At 49.6% G+C, this 19,613-nt stretch overlaps 2 protein-coding genes across 19 annotated transcripts in view; one reads left to right on the top strand and one right to left on the bottom strand.

Annotated features, from left to right (window-relative positions):
- Positions 1-14,907, top strand: part of Camta (Calmodulin-binding transcription activator) — a 51,243-nt gene extending 36,336 nt beyond the window's left edge. For 4 of the 7 annotated variants that reach the window (XM_076367224.1, XM_076367226.1, XM_076367241.1 and 1 more), the window contains 11 exons: positions 365-553; positions 658-1,056; positions 1,134-1,943; positions 2,026-2,361; positions 2,442-2,689; positions 2,855-3,054; positions 3,387-3,494; positions 4,721-4,878; positions 5,017-5,525; positions 6,490-6,645; positions 8,259-14,907. In XM_076367224.1, the coding sequence (XP_076223339.1) occupies positions 365-553; positions 658-1,056; positions 1,134-1,943; positions 2,026-2,361; positions 2,442-2,689; positions 2,855-3,054; positions 3,387-3,494; positions 4,721-4,878; positions 5,017-5,525; positions 6,490-6,645; positions 8,259-8,397 (3,252 nt within the window). In that variant the 3' untranslated portion in view covers positions 8,398-14,907. Of the gene's footprint in view, positions 1-364; positions 554-657; positions 1,057-1,133; positions 1,944-2,025; positions 2,362-2,441; positions 2,690-2,854; positions 3,055-3,386; positions 3,495-4,720; positions 4,879-5,016; positions 5,526-6,489; positions 6,646-6,804; positions 6,830-8,258 lie in introns of all 7 variants that reach the window. The other 3 variants (XM_076367236.1, XM_076367227.1, XM_076367239.1) reach the window with 3 other exon arrangements.
- The window catches only part of tn (tripartite motif containing protein thin), a 51,963-nt gene continuing 47,080 nt past the window's right edge, over positions 14,731-19,613 (bottom strand). For 8 of the 12 annotated variants that reach the window (XM_076367162.1, XM_076367155.1, XM_076367200.1 and 5 more), the window contains one exon: positions 17,443-17,829. In XM_076367162.1, the coding sequence (XP_076223277.1) occupies positions 17,509-17,829 (321 nt within the window). In that variant the 3' untranslated portion in view covers positions 17,443-17,508. Of the gene's footprint in view, positions 16,150-16,238; positions 16,521-16,776; positions 16,934-17,004; positions 17,167-17,235; positions 17,830-19,613 lie in introns of those variants that run through there. The other 4 variants (XM_031971901.2, XM_076367205.1, XM_076367214.1 and 1 more) reach the window with 2 other exon arrangements.

The following is a 19,613-nucleotide window of genomic DNA, read 5'->3' as shown; positions in this document are numbered from 1 at the left end:
CGGGGGCCGTGGAAGGGGAGATTGGAGATGTATCAGCGCGATTTGCAAAAGTAAGCGAAATCCAGGGAAAAGGCAGATGTCAGCGGCCCTCGGCGAAGAGTGTCTATATGTTCCGGCGAATCCGTGTATCCTACTTCTCTCGAGGTTTGCCTTATCCTCCTCATCTGAGGGGCGGTTTCCGGCTGCGGTTACGGAGCGTGTCCCCTTCTCTGACGTAATACGAATAAAATAACAAAACAGTAGGTTCCGATAAATAGCCTGGTCGCGCAGTCGGCTGTTTGCCCGATCTGCTCGGTGATAATTTTAGGGATGTTCCCTTAGGGCAAAGATTTAGCTGCCTGTAACGCGATGTTTCTCTTGCTAGGAAATCGCCGCCATCCTAATCAGTTTCCAAAGGCACGCGGAATGGCAGAGTCGGGAGGTGAAGGTGCGACCACGAAGTGGTTCGATGTTACTGTACTCGAGAAAGAAAGTCCGTTACCGGAGGGACGGTTACTGTTGGAAGAAGAGAAAGGATGGGAAGACGACGCGAGAGGATCACATGAAGCTGAAGGTAGCTTAACGAATTTCCAAAGAAACTCGATCGAGCAGTCGGTTTGCAACGGTACGGCGTTAGAGCTAAAGCGCATTTTCTCTTTTCGGTTGATCGAACCACAGGTTCAGGGTGTCGAGTGCATCTACGGCTGTTACGTGCACTCGGCGATCCTCCCGACGTTTCACCGCCGATGCTACTGGCTACTGCAGAATCCAGACGTCGTTCTCGTTCACTACTTAAACGTTCCTTACCCGGACGGTGACGCGAAGCTAGCGGCGCTCCCACCGTGTCTCGCGCTGCCGCCAGACAAGAAGGAGTGGACGCGAGACGAGCTGGCTTCTCAACTTAGACCCATGTTCCTCGGTGGTGATGACGATCCGAACAATCCTCATCTCACCCAACACTCGAATCATCCCGTCGACATGATAGTTTCTCAGCTGTTGGACAGGCAGCGGGCGAACTCCACTTCCTCCACCACCAGCACTCAGCTTGCGCCTAGGAGACTAACACCGGACAATCAGGTGAGATTCGTCCGATCGTTCTTTCGGTTCCTATCGCATTGTCGCGTGTCGTAACGTGTTATCCCCAATTTCGTCAGGTTACTTCGACTACCGGAGGTCAGCAATCATCGACGACAGCCTCACCTGCGCCCCGCGTATACTCGAGACATTACCATACGACGCAAAGTCAGCAGCCGGCTCCTCTAGTGTTAAGTTTGCAACAGATCCAAGGCGGCGGCGGTCTTCTGATACTGAACAGCCAACCGTACCACCATCAGCAGCAGCAGCAGCAGCAGCAGCAACAACAACAACAGCAGCAGCAGCAGCAGCAACAACAGCAGCAGCAGCAGCAGCAGCAACAGCAGCAACAGCAGCAGCAGCAGCAACAACAGCAACAGCAGCAGCAACAACAACAACAAAGCCAACAAGTGGAAATGCAACAGGTCACCGAGCAACAAATCGTGCAGCAGACGAGCGCCGACAGGGAGCAACAGATCAAGCAGGAGATCGACGCGCAGGACAGCATGGATCGTACCACGGTGCAAACGTTGCCGATCGGTGGCGCCGGTTCCGAGGTGACCGACTTCGCCGAGACCTTGGATCTCAGTCAGGAGGATATCCAGCGAACGTTATCCGCGAACATGGTGCCGCCGTCGCCGTCCCCTTCCCCGGCGGACAACAGCATGATCAATCCGATGGACTTCATCGACTCGTCCGACGACGTTCTGGTCAATCTGGACGCGTTCGACGTGTTCGGCGACCTGCCGGAGCTGCACGATTTCGAGGCCGAGCAGACCAAAGCCGAGGAGAGGGGTGGGTCCGATAACGACGTGGGATGTCATCCGGGTACAACCGTCCATATTGCAGAGTACAGTCCGGAATGGAGTTACACCGAGGGTGGTGTGAAGGTACGTGTTTCTCTTTAATTCTCGTCTAGCTCAGAGGATCGATGGTAAAGTACGAAGAAGAAGATGTCGCGCCTGTTTGCAGGTACTGGTCGCTGGCCCGTGGACCGGCGGAAGTAATTCTCAATCGTACTCGGTACTGTTCGACGCCGAGCCGGTTGAAGCCTGCCTGGTGCAGCCAGGCGTGCTGCGTTGCCGTTGCCCCGCTCACGCTCCTGGGATAGCGTCCCTTCAGGTAGCTTGCGACGGTTTCGTTGTCTCCGACAGCGTCGCCTTTGAATACCGGAGAGCGCCTACGACCGAGCCGAGCCCGGAGAGAGCTCTGCTGGATCGTTTGGCGGATGTCGAGTCTCGTCTGCAAGGACCCGGCCCACCATCCCCCGCAGTTCACCTGGAAGAGCGACTTGTCGCGTATTGTCAGGTCTGTTTCTCATCGATGTTCACTTTGAATTGCTGCGTTTCGCTGGTTAGGCTAATCCGATGCGTTCGTAAATGCTTCAGGATGCTGTTGTCCGTCCGTGGCGAGCCGGAGCGGAACCGTTACAATCCGGTGGCCCTACACTGTTGCATTTGGCCGCCGGGTTGGGCTACTCCAGGTTAGCCTGCGCGCTCCTCCATTGGAGAGCGGAAAATCCTAGTAGCGTATTAGATGCCGAAGTCGATGCCCTGAGGCAGGATAGCGCCGGTCTCACGCCGCTTGCTTGGGCTTGCGCGGCGGGACACGCGGATACTGCCAGGATACTTTATAGGTTCGTACCGACAACCGCCTAATCTCTTCTAATGCAATATGGAAAACGCACGTGCGAGATACTCTTCCAAGCCCCGTCGTATCAGGCTGGGCACAGGTTCTAACCTGCACAGTCGGCGCGACAAGTTTGCTGGCGTTAACCGGGAACAATTGTCATTCTGCGCAGATGGAACGCGATGGCGCTACGCGTGCGGGATTGCCAGAACAGAACAGCGACCGAGCTGGCTGCGGAGAACGGTCACACGGCGATCGCGGAAGAATTGAACCGTCTCGAAGCGAGGAGGCAAGACGAGAGGCTATTCTTGCGGCCCGCCAGCCCTAGTCCTAGGAGGCCATCTCAAGACAGCGGTCTCGATCTGGCGTTGTGTTAGTCTCGTTTAATATTATACTGCCCTCTTCCGTGAATCTTACACGCACATACAGATTTCACGTCCAGAACACGTAATCTCACCGAAAGCCTATCCCCCCGCCCCCGGCCTGTTTACATTCTCCAGCAAACCTCTTGAGAATTCGATCAGCACCCCTTGAGCGCGCCACGTGATTTTAATGAGAAAACTAGCAAAAAAGAACCCACCGCCCTTAGTCTCCCGTCACAACCGTTAAGACGTTAGAGTACAAGGTCGTAAAGAGTGATGCGAGCGTGAAACCGATTTAAATCAGGAGAACTGTAGTATTAAGGGGTTTATCGAAAAACACAGGTGGCTCGCCGCTGTTGGACAACATGGAATTGTTGCAAGAGGATGACTCGTCATTAGCCCTCAGCGAGCAGGGAATGGAGAGCGCTCCGACCCCTCAGGAGACTGTAGGTCCGTACCTTCCTCGTTTCCCCTTCTATTTGTCTGTCTGTCTGCCTGTCTATCTGTAACTATTCGTATAATCTGTGTGTTCTCTAATTATACACTTTATAGATTCATCGGCCTAGATAAAACAGTACTGCGCCTCCGGGCTGTGATTCAGTAGTATGTCTCCTAGCTAAAACTGCGTCCCTCTTACAATTTCTGTTTCTGTCTTTCTTTTCTCTGTGTCTATCCCTCTTTCTGCCTTTCTCTCTCTCTCTCTCTCTCTCTGTCTCTATGTTTTCTCTGTTTCTCTTTGTCTTTTCGTTTCTGTCTCTGTTCCATGCACACGCGCATACACACGCAGACGCGCGCGCACACAGGCACACAGTCACACAGACCCATAGACACATGTACACACGCACATACACACACAGGCGCGCGCACAACACGTACACACACACACGAAAAGACATTGAAACGCATACACAGAACTAGGAGAATTCTTTAATTTTGTTTCACTGTTTCTATCTGTCTATCTGTCTATGCGTACGAGACGACCGGGACGGTCCAGGCTCTCTCGCTGTCCTCTAAACTCCTCTGAACTCTTGCAGCTTAAAAGCAGTATTGGTGTTGCTTGGCCTTCGTAAAACCGCTGGTGTTGGATGATTGCTGTGTAACGTCTAAAACAAACGAAACAAAAAAACAAACAGAGTAAAACACTTTCTTAGCCGACCGTTATCGGCCGCCGAACCAGTTCCTCCTCGAGAGACGGACGCCGCCGTCTACGACTGTCGTAAAACGCTGACTCGTTCGTGAACATTGTGGATGTTGCGCTGTGACAAACGCATTTTAGCCGGAACACGTGCGCACGTTGACCGTTCGACGAGCTGAGAATCGATACATACGTATACCACGTCTGCCCTCGTCCCGTTCGAAGACGTTCGATTCCGTAATCGTTTAACGATCCTCTGCAAAGACAAACAAAAAACTATCACGGAAAAGTACAAAACAATCCTTGGCGGTACACGTTCCGATTAACGTACTACTTCGTCGTAGAGAACATGCGTTGACACGGCTTAAAGAATAATAAGAAAAAGCATACGATACATACGACGAGATCATTGAAAAGAAACGAGAAACAAAAGAGAACTAACGAAAACCTAAACATACCTCGGTGTTGTGATCGATGTGATTTCGCCGGTCCCCTCGTTACTTTTTCGAGTTTTGGCTAGGGTGGTGATTCCTTTTTATAGGGGAGGAAGACGCGAGGGTGCTGACATTGGCTGAGCAAATTATAGCTGCCCTGCCGGAGAGGATCAAGAGAGCGGAAGGTGATTCCCCGTCTTCTTCCTCGCCGCCTCCCCCGGCACCGCCATTGTCGCCACTGGAGGACGCTCTGATGGATCAAATGGTGAGTAGACGTCTCTGGACGACCATCTTAACGTTCGGTTGCTCCGGAAACTATATCAGCGTCGATTCAGATTTTCCAAGGAGCTTTCCAATATTCCATTTTCCATTCACATGTTCCGGATCATTGGGATTCTTGCAGCCGCTCGATTCCGGGGAGTTGTTCGACTCGTACCGCGAGTGCAGCGGAGGCGCAGCATCGGTGTCGGACGCCGACGCGGACGCGAGTCCGTCGAGTCCGTCGAGCAGCTGCCTGACGCCGGACTCGCCGTCCCCGCCGCCCACCACCGCCGACTTTTGCGAGTTCTTGCAGCTGCAGTTGCAACTGGACGGCGGCAACGGTCGTAACGGGCAATACTACGCGACCGGCGAAGGGCGGAAGTTCGGTAACGTGATCGGCTCCGGGATTTGCGGGGCTGTGACGGGTGGCGGTAACGGGGCCGGGACCGGGACCGGGGACGGGAGCGAGGCGGACTTGAGCAGGCTCACCTTGTCCGACTGCGAGCAAAGGGAGCTCTACCATGCGGCGCGTATGATCCAGAAAGCCTACAGAAACTACAAGGGCCGCCAGAGGCAGGAGGAGGCCGAGAGACACGCCGCCGTACTCATCCAGCAATATTATCGTCGACATAAACAGTACGCTTATTATAGGTAATCTGTTTCTAGCTTAACGCGGCCGTTCTTTGCGTCTTTGCTCCCCAACGATCATCCGCCCCCGGAACAATCTTGAAGCTTCTCGCATCGATCGTGTTAGGCGGGTTTCTCTTTGATCGAAGATCGTCCCGTTCCCCGACAGGTTCGGATAGAAACGGAGGTCTACCGCGTGCCCCTTGGAACGGGGGTCACGGGAATTGTTCGATCGCGAAACTTTCGAAACCGACTAATTCCGCTCGGGGCTATATCGTCAGATTCCGCGGCTCGGGAGGTTCGTTTTAATAAGCGGCAATTAATAAAAGGAAGAAGACAGGCGGTACGATCGCGACGGGGGCCAATTTAACGATTCAGTTGAATCGGACGGATTTCCAGGGAACTTGGTTTCCGTCTGCCTCCCTCGGCCCGGGGGAGAACTTTTAATTGGCATCGTAAATAATTCGAAAAGTTTCGGAAGTTCCTTAGTTGGGCCGCACGGCGTGTCGCGGGCCGACGTTCCGAATACAAAATTAACCTGGCATTAAATTAATACGACTTTTGTTTGAGATGAAAGCTTAACCTGCTCCCAATCCAGCCCGCTTCTTACGCTCGTCCTTACTGCAATATCCGTACAGGGTGAACCTGTCCGACACGCACACCTGAATTATTCATAAATTATGCTCTGCGAGGGGAATTGTTGTGGACACGGAGGTTGCATGGTTCCGGGAGCAAGCTGATCGCCAACTATTCCCTTCCGTTTAAAAGCGTTTGAAACGAGAGAACTCGAGTGATCCGATAAGCGAAACTTGCTTGGAAATTCCCATTCCCCGTTTGGGGGAGGACGAGGAAGAATTTGTCGATCAGTCCAGGTGTGCGGCGTCGTGCAGCGGTCCGCTCTGTGTACACAGTCAGCATTCTCTGTTATCGCGCGCGTTGCCGAGGCGTTTTATTTGACGGTCTGTGTACCACTTCTCCCGTTTCGCAGACAAGCCACGAAGGCCGCGCTGGTGATACAAAGCAACTACCGGAATTATCGGTCGCGCCCCGGGTCCGCGAGCTCCCGGCAGCAGGCGGTCCATCAGCAGGCCGCGCATCAGGCGGCGAGGAAGATCCAGCAGTTCATGCGACAGTCGAAAATCAAGTTAGTATCCGGCCGGGTGCACCTAATTGCATTTCCTGTTGCAACGGTGTGCACGCATTATTAGTTATGTAGAACTTCTTGTTAGCACACGAAAGGCTTATCGTAACGAAAGACATCTAAAAGTTCTAAAGTCTCCCTCTTCTGTGTGTACTAATGCAGCTTGTCGTGGGACGATTCACGACCGGTAAGTAACGTACAAACAAGTAGGGCGATTGTCGCGCGGCAAACACTGCTCGTTATTTATTTCCGGTACAAGAGAAACGAAAAGAGAAAACGAAACGAAACTAACGAACAAATCACGGAAAAGTAACGGAAAAGTAACGGAAAAGTAACGGAAAAGTAACGGAAAAGTAACGGAAAAGTAACGGGAAGATAACGAAAATACAACGAAAATGCAACGAATCTCTATCCTACGGGGGATACTTCGCTGTCTCGCTGTCTCGCTTTCACCAGGACGATCAGTGCACCCTGTTATTCACGACACCAAACAGACAAAACGAAAAAGACTTAAAGCTAGAGACCTCCGATCCGTGTTTCGGCCGAGAGATTAACTGAAAGATGATAAAGTACCATGTCTCCGATTAGCTACTCTGTGTTTTTTACGGAATGTAATCGGTGCTTTGTTGTTTCCCTGTTTATCGATGTTACTGATCGTGTTTTACCAAGTACCAAGTCCATGCAACTGTGTTCATACGTATATACGGAGCTTGTCATAGACGACGAGATATGACGTTTCTTCGATTGCTCACTTTGCTCGACGATAGATACCTGTTCTGTGTGTGTGTTACCAAACGACCGAGAACGCGAACTTGCCTCTGTGTGCTACCTTCTGCTGGTATACATGTATATATTAGCTTCGCTGGTAAAAGTGTACACACGCTAGATTAATGATACTCTTGCTAACCGTACTCTTCGATCCTCGTTCGATCTTCGGCCGTTGTTGCAATCCCGTCAAACCGAGGAGCACTGTACATTAATCTATTCGGTAGTAGACCTCTAGTCCGAGTTAGTCGTAGTCTGAACTCTACCTCTGACAATCTACGATCTTCTCTCTCTCTCTCTCTCTCTCTCTCTCTCTCTGTCTCGCAATCATTCGAATCGGTAGCTAAAGCATCCCAGTAAGTGTGTACATTCTCACCGGTGTGTGTGTTTCTGTGTACACTTTTACCTGTAACATATACACAGCAACTCTACCCGTCACATTCCGAGATCGTGTCGGTAACTACTTCCAATAACGGTAACTTCCTCAACAGACTGCGCATTTTTATGCATTTACAATCGACTGCAATTGGAAAGCTTGCAATCGATCGTTTCCGCGTGTCGCGTCTCCGAGAACCTCCGAAACGAATAACAGAGTTTTCGAAGGAAAAGAGAATTTGCAGAAACATCCGCAAATCGTCGGAAGCCCCGAGTCGAGAGCCGAATGCCGATATTCTCGAGCAGAGTGTCCAATTGCGGAGCCAAGAAACTTAGTTGCGCTCGTTTGTTTCGTAGTTGACGTGTTTCCTCAGAGTGCTTGATCATTCAGTGTCATGTATGCACAACTCGCCAAATAGCCGTAGCCGGGCTAGGTAAATCGGATCTACATGAACGAAATACGTTTCTGGGACTAGGCTGCAGAACGCCAGGGCCGCCGCAAACGGGAACGGGAGGCAGCCAGCGGCCATTTTACGGGGGGTTGCTGTCCCCCAAAGCTCGCCCTCATCTAGCCCAGGGGCCAGCCTAGTAGCCGCCAGCCCAGAGGTCACTTAATCGACCGTCGCTCGACAAGCACGCGGAACGCCGATCACGTTTCGGACGCGAAACAATAGAGCCTAGGCCATCCTGCATTGAGAAAGCTCGCCAGTGGGGGACGGCTCTGGAGGAACGATTCGTTCGACGTATCGGCGAGCATCGTGGGGGCGGCCAGCACACACCCCCCGACCCGAGGACCGTTTTCGGATCGACCACGAGCAGCGCGCGGACACACGGTTTTCGCTCTCTACGACACACCCCCTTTCTTTCCTCCCTTTCTTTTCCGGCCACCCGATCGAAACACGCGTACCCTTTTCGCCCAAGCACGTCGACCCCTCGATGGTCGCGTCTAGTCCTTCGACGCATCCTATCTTTTTATCTTTCGCTTCGACGCCCGCCGTCTTCTAACCTATATTCTGTATTTATTCTCCACTCTCCGCATCTCTCTTCGACGGTCGACGTTTCAGCGGCGCAACAAAGGTAGGTGGTCCTGTCCCACGAAAATTCCGGCGCGCCGCGTTAACACTTCGAGGGCCGCGTTGCGAAAGGAGAATGCGTTTGGTGGATGCTCCGCGAGGTAGGTCGGCCACTCGAAGTGTTACGGGTCGCGTGTGTCCCGCAGACACGATCGAGATGCCACGTGGAACGGTATCGTTGCTCCTCGTTTGGGGCGCTGACTATCATCGATCACACTTTACGACTGAGAGTACAAAAAGAGGCTACGTTCTCGCTGAAACCTTTCTCAGCGAACGACCGTTTCCCGTTCCGCGTCGATTCGCCAGTCAGCTTCCTGAACTCGTTTCAATCCGCGTGAGCCCGACTCCTCGAAATCCATTTTCTTCGCCGGTTCGCGTGTCGGTGAGTCGTTCGCGCGGGAATCCTGCTTTCGTTTTGGTTCTTTCTTTTTTCTACTTCCGCGCGACGCGTACGAGACAGTATTTTGCCAACTGTGCTATTTCTTTTCTTATTTTACCTCACGAAACTCTTGGAGTTTTCTTTAGATTTCTCTACCAAATTTCTAGATTATTCGGATAACTACGATGAAACAGTATTGAAGCGATCATTGAAACGTATAAAGTATTCTTCGAATTTCTATAGGAAAACTAACAATCGGGAGATTAAAGACGGTAATCGACAAAGACATTCGCTATAATTTTAAGTATTTTACCCTTGGACGTTTCTATCTGTTCGCATTTGGAAAGCGACGACGGTCCGGGCCCGCGGTACTCGTTCGTCACGCGAACCGAGATCGCGAGAACCGCTTCGACACTGCGATATTCTCATCGGGCGGCGGCGAACGATCTCTTCTTCCGTGGCACGATAGTTTCTCCTTCGTCGCTCGTGACGAGGAAGGCAATATACACGATTCAGGTCGATGGATGTGGATCAGCTTATTTCCGATCAAGTTCTGCTATATCTGGTATATCTGGTACATCTGGGATTTCGGATGAACAAACGAGAGCCCGAGTGAATGGACGAGAGAAAGAGATGATCGGTAGAGTGTGCGAGTGTGAGCGCGTGAGAAAATACGAAGGCTGAGAGAGAGAGAGAGAGAGAGAGAGAGAGAGAGAGAGAGAGTGAGAGCGAACAAAAATGAAGTGGAAGGGAAAGCGAGAGAATGAAAAGAAGCCAGGCAGAGTTTTGAGGGGAAAGCGAGCGGAGGAAAGAAACGCGAGTAAAAGAGAAAGAGATTATTTAAATAATAAAAGAAATTAAAGAGGCCCTGTCTCCGGCCGCAGGAATGAACGGAAACAGAGAAAATGAAAATATCGGGGAGGCGGGGCGCTTCATCCACGGGCTGTGCTTAAAGTCACAGTATAATCAACTTCGTAGCGTTACAATTTTTTAGGGTATAAGCATAGTCGATTACATTGTTACAAACCTTCCTACCGTTTCTCTCTCCAGTAGGGGATTTTTTTAAGAATGAAGGTTCTTTAGATACAAACAAGAGACAAACGAACGAATAAGAAAAAAAAAAAAAAAGAAAGCAGAAGAGGCGAAACAAAAGAAGGGAAGAGAATTAAAAAGGAAAAACGATAAGGAGAATAGTGGTAAAAAAGACAAAAAAAAGAGAAAATAAAAGCGCGCGTGATTTAAGGCGATAATTAAGCGAAGGGCGGAACAAAGAGAAACAAAAGGAAGAATTTGCGTGCACGGGGGGCCGAGGGCGCGCGCGTGTGCCCGTGTGCACGCGAAGCCGCGGCCCGCGTTTTCGAATCGATTAAGAAGACAAAAATCTATTGTGATAAATTTAAAATGGTGATCCCAGAAAGTATTTCCGCTGAAGATACCGCTGAACGCGAATTAACCGAAGAAAAGCGAAACGTTTAAAAGAGAAGGAGAAAGATTGAAAAGAATGCTACTAATCACGGGAAAAGCAGGAATCGCATCCAACGTACATGTCTCGGCTGTCCACCGGCCGACGGTGGACAGGCAGACAGACAGACAAATCTCTCGTCTTGTTGGGTTTTTCGTTGGTGACTTTTTGTTCTCCTGTCATTCGTTTTTCGTGCCGCACGCCGGCGATTCGGGACACGAGTTCGCATCGTCGGTCCTGTCTCGGCGGATCTTCGGGGGCTGTCGTACTTACTTCGAGCGTCGAATCGAGTCGAATCGAGTCGAATCGAGTCGAATCGAGTCGAATCGAATCGCGACCCGAGAACTCGCCGGACGACCGATCCGCCTGCGAATCGTACTGCGTCTTTCTCCGATCGTCCGGCGTTCTTTCGTTTCGAGACGAGCCTGTGCACACGGGGCGACGTTTCTTCGTATAGCGAGCTAATAGAGATTTAATCTGCGGACCGCGAATGGAAGAGAGAGAAGGGAAGAAAGAATTGTATAAGATTTACTGTACACACGAGTCAATTCCAACGAGCATTTTCATGCCACTAAGCTTAAAGAATTATTAGTTAATAAAGAGAAACGATTAAGAAAGAGAAATGAGATGAAACGAGATCACGGCGAAGCGAACAAGACAAACACAACAGACACAACAAACAAAACAAACAAAGCATACGAAGCGAACGGAGCAAACAAAGCGAAACAGACAAACAAACAAACAAACAAACAAACAAACAAACAAACAAACAAACAGACACAAATGAGTTAGAGTGCAGCAGGCGAACGAGGGAAGGGTGCGAATGGGCGAGAACAGAGAGGAGAGAACGAAAGAGCGAAGATGAGATAAGAAATTCTTACACTCTTTTAATCATTGTTAATTAATTAATTGATTGATTAATCACGATCCTATCGATACATTGATAAGGTGAAGAGAAACGAGACGAGTAAAGTAATAATTATTATTATATACACAAAACTATTATTATATTCATATTTTTGCTTATTACATATTTAAGGAACTATTAAACGAGGGCTAGCGAGTATAGTAACGTTTAAACGTCTAAGAACACACAAGCCGATCAAACAGTGAAAAACGTAATAGTAATATGTACGATGGAAAGTGGGGAGACCGACGAGGTTGGGAATAACAAATATATACATACGCGTACGCGAATGCACCAAGGAAATTATAGGTGCGCGGACGTGCACGCGTACGCGTACGAGTGTATATTTGATAGCGTTCCGGCCGCAAGTAGGAATATTTTTCGTCTGTCGGGCTTGTGGAAATTTCGAGCGTGGCAATCAACTTTCGAATTTTAAACAAATGACAAATTGTAATACGAACCCTCGCGGCGATAGAGAAGAAAAAGTAACAAAATAGGGAAAACTTTTTCGAACGGACAAACGGAAATTCTAGTAACACGCCGAAAACTAACCGGTTTTTATTCGAGGCTCTTCCGTGGCAGCGGTCTGATCGGTAAATCACGACGGCATCGTCGCTTTTCCGGGATTCGCGAACGACTGGAAGGAAAGGGGAAACAGAGAAACGGACGAAATGTTTAGGATCTTTAGGATCTTTAGGATGTCCCGGAAAAGTCGACGCCGCGGACAAAACATATTTCATACCAATTCTCCCCCGATCCCCTCCGCCCCATTAATTAATGAACTATTCTAGAGAATCGCGTTGCTACCACCGTACACCGAGTAACAAAAAAAAAAAAACACGAGAGAGAAAAGGGAAAATCCGGAATCGAGGTGAACGAATGGAAGAGCGGGAGAGATAAAGGAAAATGCTAAAAAATAATTAACTACTACTACCAGAAAAAGAAAAAAAGACATCGCTAGGGTAGGCGCTTCGAGGAATACATTAAACTTTAAAAGTCACTTAATACAAATTATTCTCAAAATATAAAGAAACGTTTAATAAGTAAAGAAATTTTTAAATCTACGTAAGAAAGCCAAGAGTCAAAGACGACTAGATGATAGGAGCCGCATGGCCTAACTGCTGCCACTTTAATTAATTAACAAAATAATTAATTATAACTTTATTACTACTTAATTAAAAGCTCGACTACAGAATGAGATATAATGAAAAGATAAAAAAAGATTAAAGTAAAGTAATTACAAATAAATAAATAAATAAATAAATAAACAAATAAATAAACAAATAAATAAACAGATAAATAAATAAATAATGTCATGCCACTTTTCAAACTAACTTTCTAGATGCAGAGACGAATCAGTAGGTTATAGTGGACTATTAAACGAAACTTCTCTTCTAATTGGGAGTGATTGATTCGCGCTATAGATTCGAATATTTCCAATTGTCCAGTCTCCAGAAATGAAAAATCGCACGAGATATGTACGCGTGTAAGGTGTCTCGTTACGAATCAGCATGGCCGTCCACGATTCGCGTTCAATTATCGCTAGAAGACGAACGGAAAGGAGTCGTCGTCGTCGTCGTCGTCGTCGTCGTCGTCGGTTCGTCCGCCGAACATTCGAATTTGTTTCATCGAGAAAATCTGCTAAACTCCAACGTACACGAATTGGCACATGTAATTCCCGCGGAATTCGGACCTCTACGAACACGGAAAACGGATAGCATTTCGAAATGGTGTCGTGTTGATGTAGAACGAGACATCCCTGTAGGACCTTTGTATCACGATGTCGAAAAGGTCGAAACGATCGGATATCGGTGCCTAGCTCATCTTCTACTTACTGTTCCTTGATTAAGACGGTCACTTTGTACCTGCTTGCTGCCTGCCTGGCCCGTGCGTTACGTAAAACATATTTCTAGTCTTATCGAGGTGTATCAACGCTCCGTATTTTACTCGATAATTTACTCGATATAATAAACGAACACCATCTCCGCCACCTACCACAACAAAACCAACAACAACAACAACAACAACAACAACAACAACAACAACAACAACAACAACAACGTCCAAGCATGTCGCGTACTTCCGTTGTGATAAACCGGCGTGCGCGGCTTTTCCGAGCCGCTCCGACCACGCCTACAGAGAAAGAAACACGGGGAAAAAGAAAGAAAGAGAGAAAGAAAGAAATGATTTTTCTACACGGTATCGAGGAATCGTAACGCCGATATTAATTCATTCGTTGGATCCCAATCGATTTCGCGACGAGCGACTATCCCGGAAGGTTGATGGTTTCGACAGCTGTTTCGACATCTGCATCCCAGCCGACGTAATCCCGTTCGAAAGTTCACGAAGCCGGTGAATATTCCCTTCGGCTCTCGACGATCCTCCTGACGGAACAAAACAGAGCCATTTTTACAAAAAATCAAACATACCAAACATACGGAGAAATTTTGAATAGGTTGGAAAACGTGAAACAACGTCGAGACACGCCGGAGAAGGGAATCGGAGTGTCGGCCGAGTGAATTTTTGAACGATGGCGGCGCGGCAAACCGTGAGATATTATTCAAATGAAAAAGAAAAAAAGAAGAAGAATACAGGTTCGTGCTACTTCTAGTGGAAACGAATAATGGTAAAGGCTCCATCTCTTGTAATATTTTTATTATCGCAAACGTAATATATATATATATGTATATATATATATTACATTATTAAATTATAATTAAATAAAAGATTACGCCACTGTTTATTATTTATTATTGACTAACGTTCAACTAATATTGTAAATAATAACGAAAATATTTTATCTATATTTCCGATCCGGGGGTGTCGGGCGGGGCAGCGTATTACCTCTTGTCCGCCCTCGCACGCCGATCCCGCATCGGTCGACGTTCGCCCGCCCCCCTATTGTTACACCATTTCATCATTGCATTTAATAAATTATATATTTATTGACTCACTCACCTTCTCACTTACCTCCCGACTTGTCTCGATATTTCAGCGCGACGTACGCTCCGATCGTCGTTCCAGAGAGCTGGCCCTGTCCGTCGAAGAGAGACGCTTCGCGACGGAAAATCGCTTCACCGGATAACCACAGGTGAGAGATTTTAGTTTTCAATGGAAACCAACAACATTTCGTTTAATACTTCCGCAACAATTTATTTAAAGCATACAAACGGTACAAACTGTATTTGTTGTCACTTTGAGTATAAATTAAATTAAATTACGCGGATATCATGTGCGTACAAGACTGGGGAACAGAACAGGGGAAAGAGGGGATAAGACGAGGAGAGGGTTAATAGCGGATAAACGGTTCTCGTATTCGTGTAATCTTTTTCTTTGTTTCTTCTTTGTTTCTTCTTTGTTTCTTCTTTGTTTCTTCTTTGTTTCGTTTGGCAGACTAGAATCGAGCTACGTCCAAGATTTCGCGTCGAATTTCATCTCGTCGATTCGTCGAGTAACTCCGCGGAGAGGTATTAGCATTTAGATGGGTCGCGGCGAGTGGGAAATGGACAATCGAGCGGAATCCTCTTGGAGAATTTTCACTTTTTCTCCCCCGATGAGAGGAAAGCTTCGATCATCTCTACCAAAGGGGTTTCCCGCGAGTGTATTAGCTGAACACAAACAACTATGTTAAGAACTAACGAAAGCAAGCAAGTTAACGCGGCTAATCTCACCCCCGCTGACAAAAACCCGTCCCAATGATCAAAGTGTCCTTTCGATTCTTCTATTCTACCCGATTTCGAAATCCCCGTGATGGGTGTGCGATCGATTAGAATCCTGTATAGTTTTCGACTCGTTGCCGTGCCTTGCCTTGCCTTCATAGATTAATTAACATTAAAATCGATTTAATAAATAGGAATAGCAATGAAATTCCCTTCCTTGCCCGAAAATGATTAACAATGGTGTAACTCTTGTCAGTCCAGTTATCGAATAGTTTAGAAGGAAAAGGGTTACAAAGTGTGAAAAGAAGCTCCCCTTGAGAACGCTCGAAGTGCTTGGTCGAGGATTAGAAGGGAGAGAGTAGAGAGAGAGAGAGAGAGAGAGAGAGAGAGAGTGAGAAGAGAAGAGAAGAGAAGAGAAGAAAATGTGTAATGGGAAAGGGGGGAAAATAGACGAGTTAGAACACTTGGACGCGGTGATTCTCGCGGTCGCAGACGACGATGTTACCGGTCGACGTGACAGCAACCCCCTCTAGGCCCTTGAATTCACCGTCACCGCTACCCCAGCCGCCGAAGGACTTGAGGAACGCGCCCTCTGGGCTGAATATCTGTATCCTGTTGTTGCCGGAGTCGGCGACGACGATGTAGCCCTGGTCGTCGACAGCGACGCCCCTTGGGAACTTGAACTGACCCTCGTCGGAGCCCTCGGATCCGAAGGAGGTCAGCACGCGGCCGTTCACGTCGAATATCTGTATCCGATGGTTGTTTCCGTCGCTGACGATCACGCGGTTCGTGTTGCTCACCGCGATGTAGTGAGGATGTTCCAATTGGCCACGTCCGCTTCCGCAGGAACCGAATTTCCCCACGAACGTGCCATCCGATTGAAATACCTGCGGCAACGAACCATTCTCGATCTCACGGTTCACAGGAATTGCGATTACTATTGTTTTCGCGGTGAATCTATCGGAGATATAGCTACCTGTACGCGATGGTTCTCTTTATCGCACACATAAATGAATCCAAGAGCGTCCGTGGTGATTCCCCAAGGGTAATTGAACCGACCATCGGCGGTTCCTTGGGAACCAAAGGCTCTCAGAAAACGGCCGGACGGATCGAGCACCTGAATTCTGTGGTTGTAACGATCCGCGATGATGTACTGCCCGATCCTGTTCACGGCCACCCCGGCGAGGCAATCGAACTCACCCTCGCCGCTTCCGTACGATCCGAACTCCTTCATGAAGTTCCCGTTGCAGTCAAATACCTAGAAACGTCCAGGCATCGTCAAACTACAAATAGTCGATCGATTGGTTAATCTTGAAGAGAAGCTCGACTGCAACTAAAGATAAATGGAACCGATTAGTTTCGCGATTCATCGGCGCGACTAGTTTTCAAGGATGTCGCCGATTCGAGCCCATCCGAATTCGGAAAGTCCACTCGCGGTACAGTCGATTCGCTAGCGCCTCTCCGAGATCTAAGGGGGCAAGTAAACCGGGCTTAAGGGTGGTAGTAGTAGTTACTTGAACACGATGGTTGGAGCTGTCGGCCACGACGATGGAGTTGTCCGGGCCGACCGCGAGGCCTCTCGGCCAGGTAAAGCATCCGGCTTCGCTCCCCCGCATCCCGAACTTGAACAGCTGCCGCCGCTTCAGCAGATAGTGACTCCTCCGGCCATTGCTGTCGAGTAATCAAGGAGAATCAAGGAACGCCTCGCGCGTGAAATCGGACGCGCGATCAGCGAAACTCACCTAGTGGAGGAACCTGCTGCCGCGGGTATAACGGGAGCTGCTGTAGGGGACGTGGGGGAGCCTGACGGGTTTTTTTGGTCGTCATCGGAAGATTCGAAGGACGTCTGGCCACCGTGCCTGAGCGGTAGTCCGAGAGATAACCTTCTCGAGGCCGCGCTGCTGCTGCGAACAGATCAGCGTAATCCGCCGTTAAAACTATTACATTATAGTCCGGAGACTCTCGAGGCTCACCTCGCTGATGGAATCGCCGAGGTGGAAGAGGAGGGCTCCTTGTCCTTGATCGTTCGATTCCCGTACTTGTTCTTGAGGTACCTGGCCCACGAGCTGAGGGCCGCGCCGTCTTTCTCGGCGCCGGGCCTGTCGCGCTCGGGGCTCGGCTCCCTGGACTTGAGGGCGTGGGTGCTCCGACTTCTGGCCAATTCAGAGCCGGCTCCGTACTTGGCCGCCAGATAGGCGTTCGGCGACTGGGTCGTCGGCGAGGGTGGTTCCTCGTCGAGGTCGAGGTCATCGCCGCCGAAGTTGTGCGAGCTTCGGGACCTCGCCAGCCGTTGTCTTCTTTCCTTCAACGCGGCGTACCGCGACCTCGCCGACAGCGGCGACTCGACCTCGTTGTCCGCGTCTCGTTCGCGCTCTCGTTCTCTCTCGCGTTCTCTTTCTCTTTCGCGTTCTCGTTCCCGTTCCCGTTCCCGTTCCCGTTCGCGTTCCCGTTCGCGCTCCCGCTCCCGCTCCCGCTCGCGCTCCCGTTCCCGTTCCCGTTCCCGCTCCCGCTCCCTTTCCCGCTCCCTGGCCATCATCGCCGCTTGGCTCCTGCTCTTGTTCAGGAACCTGGAACAGTACGGAACGAACGTTGGCTCTTTCAGATGTCCTTGGGATCGGCGAACGAAAGCCTCTCTGTGCTACTGTCGGAATGGCGATTGCTCATGGGATCGGGGATCGGAGGAAAACTCGCTGGATGCGCTAGGCAATCGGAGGAGGAAAGCTCGTTCGGGCCGTCAGAATCGGACGCTCCTTCGCGAGCGATCGATTCGCGGCTCGCGGGGGACTGGACACATCGAAACTCTCTTGGTTACTCGTGTTATCTCTGCTGCGGGACGAGCTGAAGCTTGAGTCGCGAGTACTCTGATACTCGGGCTTCGACCGCTGGGACGGTCGCCACCGAACGCTCGCGCGTCGAGTACGGTGATTTTCGTTTGCAACTTATTAGAGAAATTCCTTTAGTGTACGCTCTGGTATAGCGGATCAGCTCGTTAGTCGGAAGTGAACGGCATACGATAACATACAGCAGCGAATTAATCACAGTGACAACGGTAAGATTAATAGAATCGAATGGCAGACCGCGATACGAGTCCTGTAGATATCATGGCGCGATTCCGGCGTGTCGAAAGTTCAAACATTCCCACAGCCGTTCGAACTGGTTTCCCGGAAAATCGGGATTTCTCGGTTGCGTCACGGCTGCGGCGAACGAGAGCGATATGTACAGGATTTAGTGGCACGGGAGTGAAACAGTTTAGCGGATGACGCAACTGGCGGCATGAATCGTGTCATGAAACCCGGTGGACCGCGAGCAGACGATTTCGTTTCGCGACGAACGACACCGACCGGCCGGCCGCCCGAACGTGTGTTCCATTCATTAACGCGCCTGTGTTTTCATTCTTCTGTCGCGGTCTCCTGACGTTGATTGCGATTCCGCGAGCAATGTCGAACGGTCGCAGTGCTCGGTGATTTCGAGCCGCGTGTACACGGTGTCGGGGCGTCGCGTTGTAATCAGTCCACAGGTCCGTACGTCCGTTCTAGCCGCGCGTTGTATCGTCTGCCACGTGGATGGCGTAAAAATCGATGTACCGAGGTATCAACGATGTCCGATCTTCGCTTTTAACAAAGGTGAGTCCGCCGTGTTCGACTACCGGCCCGTTTGCGCGGTTCTCGATTCGTGTCGACAAAGGCGAGCTTCGAATATAGTCTCCTTTGTTCTTTGTTTTTACGGCTGCTAGGTTGGATTTTAATTCGATTATCAACCGCGTCCGAACTCCCCGCGATAAAGTTCGTCAATTCTCGATACCAGAGATATTTAGCCTCGCTCGAGCAATAAAACGCAGCCCGGCCGCGGATAACAAGGAATTTCCAATACGTTTTTAATCGGACGTCCGATGAATAAGCGGCGCGAGCGTTATCGAGAGTTATCGAGCGTCCGCTTCATCGCCGCGGTCCACTCCGCGCGTTGGATACGAAACGTTTCACGCGATGCCACTGTTGCTGCTTTTTTTCTCTCTGTATTCTGTAAAGGTGCGTTCTGTTCGAATGATTCGTCGAGAATGAACAAAATTCCAGTTCCTTGACCGTTCGAGAGTTTGAATTTCTACCCACTCCGGCGAGCTATTCTCCGAAATCGTGCCTCGAAGAACAGAATTCCCTGGAAAGGAACTTTTCCGATACCGTTTGCGACACCTCCGTAGCATAAAATGACGAGAGCAGCGAATTTCCCGTATTTCAGAAGCTCTCGGGGGGTTAATCTATCCAGTAAAACTGTACGAGTGCAATTACAGCGTTCGATAGTCGTAAAATTTTAGCCGAGTCCAACGTAATATACATTCCCCCTATTTCCCCGTGAA

Source organism: Nomia melanderi, chromosome 1 (genome assembly GCF_051020985.1).
Source record: "Nomia melanderi isolate GNS246 chromosome 1, iyNomMela1, whole genome shotgun sequence".
Classification (NCBI taxonomy): domain Eukaryota; kingdom Metazoa; phylum Arthropoda; class Insecta; order Hymenoptera; family Halictidae; genus Nomia; species Nomia melanderi.
The sequence above is the reverse complement of the archived record's forward strand: the minus strand, read 5'-3'. Positions and strand labels throughout refer to the sequence as shown.